Source organism: Teleopsis dalmanni, chromosome 2 (assembly GCF_002237135.1).
Source record: "Teleopsis dalmanni isolate 2A chromosome 2, ASM223713v2, whole genome shotgun sequence".
Taxonomy (NCBI): domain Eukaryota; kingdom Metazoa; phylum Arthropoda; class Insecta; order Diptera; family Diopsidae; genus Teleopsis; species Teleopsis dalmanni.
Genome location: NC_051847.1, coordinates 78,851,940 through 78,864,090, shown reverse-complemented (window position 1 = coordinate 78,864,090; position 12,151 = coordinate 78,851,940). Strand labels below are relative to the sequence as shown.

The 12,151-nt window shown below is 30.9% G+C and overlaps 1 protein-coding gene across 1 annotated transcript in view; it reads right to left on the bottom strand.

Moving 5' to 3' along the window:
- Positions 1-313: 313 nt before the first annotated feature.
- LOC119684202 (diacylglycerol kinase 1) overlaps positions 314-12,151 on the bottom strand; it is a gene marked incomplete at its 5' end in the record, with an annotated part of 96,126 nt that continues 84,288 nt past the window's right edge. The window contains 4 exon segments of the mRNA XM_038098190.1: positions 314-527; positions 600-781; positions 2,805-3,033; positions 5,296-5,451. Of these exon segments, the coding sequence (XP_037954118.1) occupies positions 438-527; positions 600-781; positions 2,805-3,033; positions 5,296-5,451 (657 nt within the window).

Genomic DNA, 12,151 nt, shown 5'->3' with positions numbered 1-12,151 from the left:
TACATATAATACTAATAATCTGTATTCATATAAGTATATAGTGTAATTATGTATTTGTTGTTAGTATAACTTATATATACATGAAAACATTTATATGAAAAAAGGCAAAGCTTATTTTGTTTACATCGATATTATTACAATAATAATTAAAACACTTTAATAAATATTTGAGTTGGACACTAATAATTATTAAAGTTCAATAACAAAAAGCTATTATTTGTTTTTATAAATTAATAACTTATTAATAATTGTATTGTATATGAGTGATAATATAAGTAGTAATTATTATATATATGAAACTCTATTCGTTTGACTTAATTTCCTAATGTTTTACTAAATATTTGCCTAATAATTTTCTAAAATAATTTTTGGACGGTGATTTTTTAATGTTGGTGTTGTTCACTTGTAGCGAAATTGGCGGAGGCACTACGCCGAAATCAGCTACAAAGTAAATTGAAAAATCCTTTGCCCTTCTCGGAACGTGGTGCCATCAGCATAGGAACTTGATTTTTATGTGTAACTTTTATCTATAATACATAATTTTCATTAATAATATATTGATATCTGTAAGATATTTATAATTAAGTTAGTCATTTTACCGTGCATGGTAATTGCATCCAAGGTTCACCATCGATTTGCATAGGAAAGGTTCGTTTTGTTTTAATAACAACTTCACTGCATTGCGCCAAACGACGTCCAGAGGCACGTAAGCCGGTACGCACTTGTCCCATGTGTAAGCAATTTTCTAACCCAATAACTTCAATCAATCGATCACCAAAATCTGAGATTCAATAAAATATATATCGGTCAATTGATAGTAAATAAAGTTGATGTCTATATTAATTAGTTTTATATAAAACTAAAATAACCACTAATTAATGTGTTCATAAGTACAGTGAAACCAATTCTAAAGTATTTGTTTGCTGGAGAACTTTTCTCTTAGGTTCATAGTTTTTCTAAAATCTTTTTTTCTCATTATATTTGGGACAACTTAATCTATTTTGGACAGACCCTACACTCGAATGAAAAAAATTTCTTGAAAGATATGTGTCTGCCGAATAGATTCTTTACTGGTAGACGGTCACAAATTAGAACCAATCTGTTTTACAGATAGTTTTAGTATTCGTAGTATTCGAATTTCTGAAATGTTTTTATTAAAAATAAAAAAAGTATGAAACTAATTAAAAATGCAGTTTTACTTAAATATTTTTTTACAATCACAAAACAGCATTGTTTTATTTGTAGTAATCTGTGATGTTTCCTGTTTTGAATTCATTTTAGATGTGCTTAGGAAGAAACGATTCACTCTTTTTACTTCAATTTATGGAATTAGGGGTATTCACAATCTCGTGTAACGAGTTGCCGCTTCACCCTGTTGCAATGCTATTCGGTAACCGAGCACTTTACACGATATATCTTTTGAGTACTTTTGTTATTGTTATAAACAAAGAAATAACGAGTATGGTGATTCCCGATTTTCGGTGTAATCTACCTTAGCACTTTTTAGAAAACAACTCTTTCTAAAATTTAGGACATCTATTGAATGGCACGTTCTTATTTCTGCACCTTTCAATTTCTTAAAGTTCCAATATATATTATTAATAAACATTTTGCAGTATTATTTTATACTCAAGGCTATCTCACAATAGAAGGCTACTGACTATAGACACCTATCCATTCTAAAATTTTTCAGTCCTCAATTTCGACAGAAAATTCCATCTAGAGATCTTTGGCGGTTAGTGGATCTTTCTTTAGAGAAGGATTTATCCCTACACACTGATACAACAAAAACAAGTAGTGGCATAGGTAGCGGAGTTTTTTCATTAAAGTTGAATATATCTTCTTACTAAAGACTTTCAAATCAGTCAGAAGTGCATGCTATTAGGTAGGTTATAACTTGTCTGGAAGTTAATGACATACTTGAAATAAATATATACATACTATCGGACAGTCAATTATTTTTAAAGTTCTTGAGTTTAGTTCAATTTACATCTAGGGCAGCCATTGACTGCTATACATCTCTAAACGAGATTTCGATGAACCGTAACATTTCTCGATATTTTCGGCAATTGCAAAGCCGACGAGCTACCCAGACGTGGTGCTTCAGGGAACCACCCCGGAACACGTAAACAATTTGGGCATATTGCTGATATCATGTATGGAATTCTATCTGTGTAAATCTTTTTAATAAAAGATGGACAGCCTCAAACGATATGTAAATATCTGTATACAATTTGGCTACGTTCCAATAAAAGGAAATCTAATTCTCTTATTGAGATGCTCCATAGAGATATAGTCTCTATGATATCTGATAAAGATATCAGTACTGGGTTTACTTACAGGTCACTGCAGTTTAGGGAACCTTTCTGGAAGATTGAATCTTCATTTCAACTACACTTGTCGAAGTTGTGGAGAGGAGGATGAAAATGCCTCCCATCTGCTTTGTCCGGTTCGGCATATGCACACAGTGTCGCTTTACCACTTTAAGTGAGGAAATTGGTCAACTTCAAGACTTTCCCCCTGATATAAGCTTTACCAAAGTTTTATCTCTGAGTTTATCTCTATATGGTAACATAATATGCTTATCTACGTAAGTGAATCCCTTGGGATTGCCAATATAACCTAAACTAACCTAACCAAACACATTATAATAGTATACTGTATTATATAAAATGTTATAAAATTAATATTACTGTTAAGATTATAGTGTTATATACTTTTTATTTTTATTTTTCATTTTTTTTAAATATAATTATATTTTAATTAAATATATGACTTTCGTTTTAAAATCTAAATGTACTTACCTTGAGTAGCAACGGATAGGTCCACTGAATTAAAACTTGTTGCTGATAGCTCTTTATCAGATGATTTTAATTTTAGTCCTTTACGAAATGGTCCAGAACTTTTGCGCATGCGTTTCTGTGATAAATGCTCTCCCCATAGATTGGAACCACCATGAGTGTAAGGAATGTTCAGCAGTGCTACTCCTTGTAAATGAGGTCCATTTGCTAAATCTAATGAAACGCCATCGCACTGGAATTTGATAAAATAAAAATAAGCTATATTTCCTTAAGAAGATAATATAAGAAATAGAAATGAATAGTATAATGGCTCCCAAAGCAGCACAGCATTGAGACGATAATTCATTTTGTATTTAAAAAAAAAATGTAAAGTTCGGAAGTGGTAGCCAGACCCCTTAAGTACGAAAAAATTAATTTGATAACAACTAAAGTTCTTAGATCGAAACTGGTCTAAAGGAGCTTATAATTGCAGCTGTCGTTGATAACAATTATGACAAAAACAGTGATATGTAAAGTTCCGATTTCAGGGATAATTTACTTCATGTAATGCTATGCTATAAATTAAGTTTAATTAGTTAATAAAGATGCTTGCCATTAGAATCAAGGACAGTCTACGAATTGGCTGTACGTCTTTGCGATTATCTGTTTATTTATCCGTCTGTGTTTTTTTTTCAGACACGCTACTTTGTCAATTTGAGTTAATCCAGAATTACGAATTTTATAGAATCCAGAATCAGGAATAAAGGAGTTTCTTGAGAATCAGTGCATATTAAGTCAAGATTAACTGTATAAATTTTATTACTAAGTACCCTCTCGTAATAAATGAAGGTCAGTATGTGTATTTTAAAGACGAGGTTCTAAATGATCAATACCGTATTAATTGAACATTTGCTCTTGTTTTTAAATACTGACTTGGACTTACTTCTATACAAATCTAGAAAAAAAAGGTGTTATATCTTAATGTTATATGTTATATGTTAATGTTATATCTTAACACGCCTGTAATAAAATTGAATTTAGAGAAGCGACGAATTAGGGACTTTTCAAAATAGAAATTTGAAAAAATGAATGTATTTCTAATATTAATTTTTTTCTTGTCGAGAGTGAAGCGTCTTTATGACGAAAAGGTAGTATTTATAAGTTAGACGGATTCGAAAAAAAAAGACAACAACAAAAATTTCAGTTAATTTATTGAAATTTAACTGACCGTACAACGCTGTTTTGAGTATTGTAAAGTAGGTACATATCATCAGTGGTCTTAGGAAATATTCGAATATCTTTTTAATTAGTTTATGGTCTGTTTATAATTTGTTTGGGCTGCAATAGAAATATATTCTATTTCAGAAATTATTGTTTATTTTTACAATAAAAATTTTGGTATTTCTAATACTGTGAAGGTTAATAAAAATAATGAGATTGATTTTCTCATGGTATGAGAATATCCAAGAAGAAACTGTCAGAGATTGCAATTTATTCCTAATTCACCTTTGATTTAGCTGTGAAGCTGTGGATGTTTAGGGTGTCGTACTCGTATATAAAGACAATTTTAAACCAGATTTCTAAAGTTCAAAAAAAAAAAATGTTCATGAATAATTAAATATAACACTTCATTCCAAGAACACAGATGATAGGTACTTGGCAATACTTGGTTAGTTCAGTTTCAATTAATTAAAAATAAATGAAAATTTTTGTTGTTGCAATTCAATACGGTTCGAAACCTCAATATTTAACTCGATTTATGTAAAAGTATTTTAAAGAGTTTGATGATAAATGAAAATGTATTATGGTATTTTAGTGCGATAGTAGGTACATTGAAAAAGTCTGTCATCTTTGAAGTATGCAGTCAGTTGAGTTGCAAATAATTTATAATAATTTGTGAATATAAATTCTGCACTCCATGAATTTTAAAATTTATTATCCTATATTTTTTGATACTGAATAGAAAACACCGGAATGAAGTGTCACAAAATTGATAATGTCAAGTGTTTTAGATGAGCCCACAATTTGATTATTCACACTAAATTAAATTCCTATTCACTTTTCATGGAGACTGAATTTTGAAGTTGAAGCTTGAAAATAAAACTTGTTAAAAATATATGAAAAGGAAAGGATGAAAAAGAAAAAGAAGAAGTGTTAATAATATATAACAAAAGGCAATTTAAGAAAAAGTAAAAAATAAAAAGATATATTGTATAAAATATGCGATAACATGAATCACTGCATTAGCTGAGAAAGAAAATTGTGTGCGCAAGGATAAAAGGCTCACTCAGCACGCAGTGCCACACAAGCAGCAAGGACAACGTATTAGCTGCTATGGTTTCTACAATGTAGGATTAGTAGCCTAAAGTATGTATGGGTAGTTGGTCGAGCTATTTGACGCTTGATGCTGACAGCTTTTTCTAATGTACTCCAGCATGCTCAATGCATTCATAGTCACAGCGGCAGTGGAACTGATTTTATTGCTTCTGTTGAGCACACACGTTTCAGTACTTACCACAATTTCAATATTTTCATGAAGATTCTTACAGGAAGCTGCAAATGTTTCCGAGGTGGCATACTCAAAGTACCACAGTTTGTTCTTCATCCGACTATTGAATTTGTGTGGATTTTTCTCACGCTCTAAATGAAATTTAACACAGATGGCCGCATCCTAAAGAAATGGAAGAGAGATAAAATCCAAATGAAAAGGAATTCAATTTACTGCATTTTTATTATTTAAAATTGTTTAATAGAAGCATAGAAAGTGTTGCATTTCAAATTTAATTAGAAGATTTATTTATCTATCAGATTTTATTATACTGAGAAGTCTATAAATAAAAGTTTTCTGTTAATATAAAAAACTTCAGTCTTTTTATTATCATACATTTTTTTTAGTTAAGATTTAACTTTGTTTAATATTTTAAATAGAATTTATATTTATACTTAAATTCTCATCTGTGAGAGTCCAGTAATCAAAAAACTAGGTTCTTATGTACATAGCTTCACTGGTTTTAAAATATTATCCTTTTTGATTCATATATGTTTTTATGCGTTTGAAACAGTTGCCAAAGCACTTGTCTCCAACAGAGACACCTACAAAACCTTAGGTTCAACACACCTCTCAATTAACAGTGTCTTCTGTTGATGAAAATTTTGCTCCACACATCTTGTTCTTTGTATGGCGAAAGAAGAAAAACTCATGTGATCCAAAACATGATTTAACGGCATAACACTCATTTATTCGATATTTTGCGAGCTTAAAAAGTCGCTTGCTAGAACCAATACTGGAGAGTATCCATTGTTGTAGTAGGGAATTATCCGTCCTGTGCTGTTGGGCTTTTTATATCTCCAAACACTTTTGCAAACTAAATAGAAGTTCTACTTTCAAAATTTATTATTCTACGTGATTCTACATACCAATAGTTCTTTCAAAAAAACCGAACTCACCATTTATTTTTAATGGCTTTTATTTAAGTAAGCAGATCGTGAAAATTTTATTACATACTTAATTGTTTAATAAATCAAAGAATTATCTTTCAAATATTCAGCCAATTGAGTTGCAAATAATTTATAATAATTTGTGAATATAATTTCAGCATTCAATGAATCTGAAAATTTATTAACCTATACTTTTTTAAACTGATTTTGAAATACTGAAGTGGAGTGTCACAAAATTGATAATATCAGGTGTTTTAGAAAAGCCCACAATTTGATTATTTACACTAAATTAAATTCCTTCTTGTCTTTTATGAAATTTTTTTTTGAAATAAGGAGAAAATTTCTATTTAAATAAATAGAAAATTTCTATTTAAATAAAGAGAAAATACTCTATTTAAAGAAAATAGAGTAGAAATTTTTTAAGTTAATAAAAATTTCTACTTAAATAAATAAAAAATATTCGACTAAGAGACTGTGATAACTTGTTACATGAGTATTGCTGAATAAAGGCATGAATTACAGAAGGCAACATTTAAGTCTTCAGTAGCTTACGGGCAAAAATTTCTCTCATAGTACTTAAGCAAAGAACTGTCAATCCATGCTTGATAAAGGCATGGATTACTTGTACAGAAGGCAACACTTACGTGTCCAGTAGCCTACGGGCAAATTTTTCTCTCATAGTACTTAAACTGTCTAGCAAAGCGATTGGCATCACCAACGGATGGCCATCTCCAACGGTTTTCAGGTTGACATAAGTACTTAATACATGTTATAATTGAAAACAACTGTTGAAGCTTATATGTTATGGGTATATGACACCGTACAAGAAAAAAGTTTGTTCTAACTCTAACTCCATCTTGAAATTAAATTATTTAATTACTGACATATTAGCCAATTTCATAAAAAGAACTTATTGAAGTTTATAGCATATTTATTGACTTTCAGTGCGGCTTTCGATCTGCACAATTGACTAAATATTCACACTGTGTCAAATTCTAGAAAAAACTCACAAACATAACATCGAAACCAACCACCTTCTTGACGATTATAAAGCAACTTTCTATAGCCCCATAAAAGATCGCTTTTACGGCACAAGCTCGATATCCCTGCAAAGTTAATGAGACTCTGCATAATGACGTTGTACAATATTCGTACCTTCGTCTAGTTAAGATCGAGTCTCTCCGAACCTTTTGAGAGCGTGCGAAGTTTCAAACAAGGTAAACCCCTATCATATTGAGGAAACAGTAAGCGGACTTGATATACGAAATTGTAGAATACGAGCATATAGCAGAGGCGCCTGAAAAGATATGCTGCGTCAGTTCGGTAACGGGTTCTTATGGTCAAATATTATTATTAAAGCTATTGTCGTAAAATTGCCCAACAGTTGGTACTGCGGCAAGAAGAATCCTATAATATCAAGCCCAAATAGGTAGATAGGGTAGGTTGGACTGACGGCCTTGTTTCCAAAATGCCCACTTGTGTTCAAATAAGTGAGCAATTTATTGAGTGAAAGTGTGACATAAGAACACTGGTTCTTTTTTTTATAAAAATATAACAACAGGAGGCTTATGTCTCCTATTTTGTGAAGAGCCCATTCTGTACTACTCTTTTGCTTATAAATATAATTAAAGCTTAATAATGTTGGTTTAACTCTTTATGCAATTAAAAAAAAAATACTTTAAATTTTATTTTATTGTATATAATTTTATTAACAAACTTATAGCAAAAACTTATAGCGCAAGGATAAAGGGCTCACTCAGCATGCTTATATCTCCTATTTTGTAAGGAGTCCATTCTGTACTACTCTTTTACTTATAAATCTAATTAAAGCTTAATAATGTTTTAAGTCTAATAATTAAATTATTAATTATGCTATTAAAAAAATAATACTTCAAATTATACTTTATTATATATAATTTTATTAACAAACTTATAGCAAAAACTTGTCTCATTACTAAGTTGAGAAATTCTCATTGTTAACTAAAAGTTTAAACAATAACGATAAATAAATTATTTTCTCAGTACTTTAGAGGATAATTCAAGCTTGTGAACGTAGTCTTTTGTTGAAATTTCCCAACTAAAACAAAGTACGTAATGGAGTGCACCCTTGGGGACTTTTGAGCTCTGCAAACATGTAACTTTTAAACTCTCATATCAGCATGAAAAATTCACTGAATACTGAGTTCTAAGCAGACAAAAACTTTGCACATATTTACCTTAAACAAAAAAGGACACAAATTATAAATATTGTAAAAGCAATTTGAAAAAATTGTGCACGACAGCATTTATTGTCAGCGTTAAGCTTCAGATAAAAATCTTAAAATGCAAATTTACACAACGAAATTACAGAAATTACAGAAAATTTGTCAAATAACAATGGAGAAATACTCAAAAGAAAAAGCGGAGATAAAATGAAACAAAAGGTCACACAAGGTGGCAATAAGCAAGGATGTAAGCTGCATTTCAAATGCCTTTGTAAGCATTTAGGATTTGGCTTGTCTGCAGACTTATATCCTGTCCAAACGCTTGCCTTTCGTTTAATGTGCTTTTAAGGGTTTCATTGCTGTTGGTAAAAAAAAAGTAGTACGTTTGACTACTCTGGCTGACGAAGAAACTGAACAAGGAGTTCAGTTGTGCAAAGTCACCAAATGCTAGTATGTACTGTATTTTATAGGTGCAGATGTGCGTTTAAGGTGTAGTATATGTAGAATGGAATTTGAAGCTTTGCCTAAATAAGGGGTGGGCTTAGGTAAGTCAACTTCTTTGAGCTTAAAATGCCATCGATTGCCATTTTTATTGCTAGCATCGCAGAGCCAAAACTGTTTTGTGAAAGCCGCAACAGCGTGACAAAACTCTTTATGTCCATAATGGACACAGGCACATACCAGATACATCGCTATTAAAATGTATTAAGCTGTACGTGTGGGGGGCGGTCGGTCGGTGGACAACTTATATTATGTTTCCTCTTATTTATTTATGCCATTCTTACAATTTTCATATAAATTCGGGCGTGCGATTAGAAGTTTGGTGCTTATTTAATGTCAGCAGTTGACGTTAAGTGCAAACGTGAAACTCCAAAATGCTCATTCGAAACATCACTCCTTGTTGGCACATTTGTGTGTACAGTTTGCTTATTCCACCAAAAGGCGATTCGGTAAAGTACTTACATATTTTCTCGTTTGCTGTAAAGTACTAAATGCGTTAATTGTAAGCTGGGGATTAAGATGACAGCGGGCCTAAATGTGAATTTATGTACGAAAATTGCTTTTTATACTTAAAAGCAGCATTAAGTAAAATCACACAAATTTATGCTTTTTTCTTTAGTTTTTGTATTCATATGTGCAGTATCTAGATGTGCACGCACTAGGACATCACATACATGTAATGCTGACACGTCCTTTCATTCGATGCAGCACCATATAAACAATCGAATAAAGTAACAATACAAAATATTACAATTTAATGTGGTATGGACCCTGTATCAATTTATACTTTACCACAAATTTAATGACGTATAAGTGTAGGAAATGTCGATTTTTTATTTTGTTTGAAAGATATTATTTTTAAGAGAGAATATGCAAGTCACACTACTAAACATGAAATATAAATTTTTGGTTAATCAAATAGACCATTAAAGTTGGACAATAATATCTAAATAATGCATAGGTGTTGAGACACACTATATCACTCACAGGCCTTTAGTCAAACTGCCATATTGTAGGCTAACAATCATGGGCGTACCTGGAATCATGGACAGCAGTGGTTTCTTTCTGGCAGCTCTACACGAATACTGATTCTTTAAATTCTTTCCTTCTTTTTCTACACGTGATATGATATTGTACATCGTTCTTAAATTTATGATCAACATTTCCGAAATATTTTTGGCGGACTTTCCATTGTGGTAATGGGAGTACACCGGTATATATATATATAGATTAGGGTGGCCGTTATATGTATGGGGGCAAAAAAATGTGTTCGAATTTTAGATGCCACCCCCTAAATTTATTCGTATACTCAAAAAACTACTAAATGTGAAGTTTTAGACTATTCGGATAATGTTTAGAGGTCGCTCATCGACCTTAAACTTCGGAAAAATGCCATTTTTTCACTTTTTTCAAATTTCTTCGCTCCCATCTCGCGTATTTTTCACCTTTGACTATTTGTACCAAATTAATATTATTCTTTAACATATTAGCTTTCAAATAAGGTAAAAATCAATCAATTTCGTCCACAATTAACTAAATTATTACTAAAATAAGAAATCATACTCGACGTTTATTGAAGCTTTCAAGAGCAGCATAAATATGGGAGTAAATACGAGTACGTATGAGCGAAAGCACAGTTTCTTGGACACAAAATGGTACAATATAATATTTGAAGACAATCAAATACTTCCTCACTATATATAATTGTCCACACTTGATTTGAATAATATGCACAAAATAGATTAATAAATATTATAAAAGGAAAGGAGTCCTTAAGTGATTTATTTATAAAAAATATTAAATTTATTTATTATTTGACAAAACTGTTTTAGTATACTTTTTAAAAGTCTTTCTATAATCTGTTATTACTTGCAATAAATATTGTTTATCTTGCTCATTTTTACCAAGGACTCTATTAAATTCTTCGAAAAGTTTTACTCCTCGCTCTTCCGTATCATTAACAGGTCTTATACTGTGAACAATTTTTAACGCGTGTACATAATCTGTATGTTGGTTCCATTTTTCTGGTTCTAGGTTCAAGAAATCTGTAGATATATTGAATCGCTTAAAAAAGTTAATGGTATTGGCTGTCACAAAATCCTCTAGTGATTTCGATAAAAAATCGGTTACATTCTCCGTCTTCAAAAGAATTCGTTTTTCTCCGTCTTTTTTAATATCGTCCACATTGTCGTGGCTTTCATTGTTATCACCACTATCTACTTCAACATTCATTGATATAATTTTTTTTAACTTATCTGCCATTCTTTTTTTAATTTTAATTGGAATGTTGTCATCAAAAAATGATAGACCAATGCATTCATCGGATAAATACCATAAATGGTTACACATCTTCTTAATAGCAGCCTCAGATATTGTCTTATCAATACATCTATAATTATACATTTCTTTTATAAAACAAAAATCTTGGTAAGCTGCTTCTGATGCTATAACAGATTTGAACCAATATTTTACGTAAACATGTATTATGAACAAACAGATTTCTTTTAGCTTTTGCTCTTCGAAAGATGACAATGTGAACTCATTTCGAAATAAATATATCTTTAAACAGTAAAGGGCTTTGGACATCCAACGAGCATGGTGCATTGGTCCAGGGTCACGAAATATTGGTGATAAACTTTCTCCTAAAGAGATGATAACTAGTTCCAATAGTTCTTTATAGTCACCTCTGCAAATTGATTTTTGTAGTTCTTTGTAACAAAAAATTGTTATTTCATCCTTAACATCTAAGAGAATTCTTTTGTTTACTTAAGGACTCCTTTCCTTTTATTATATTTATTAATCTATTTTGTGCATATTATTCAAATCAAGTGTGGACAATTATATATAGTGAGGAAGTATTTGATTGTTTCAAATATTATATTGTACCATTTTGTGTCCAAGAAACTGTGCTTTCGCTCATACGTACTCGTATTTACTCCCATATTTATGCTGCTCTTGAAAGCTTCAATAAACGTCGAGTATGATTTCTTATTTTAGTAATAATTTAGTTAATTGTGGACGAAATTGATTGATTTTTACCTTATTTGAAAGCTAATATGTTAAAGAATAATATTAATTTGGTACAAATAGTCAAAGGTGCAAAATACGCGAGATGGGAGCGAAGAAATTTGAAAAAAGTGAAAAAATGGCATTTTTCCGAAGTTTAAGGTCGATGAGCGACCTCTAAACATTATCCGATTAGTCAAAAATTTTACATTTAGTAGTTTT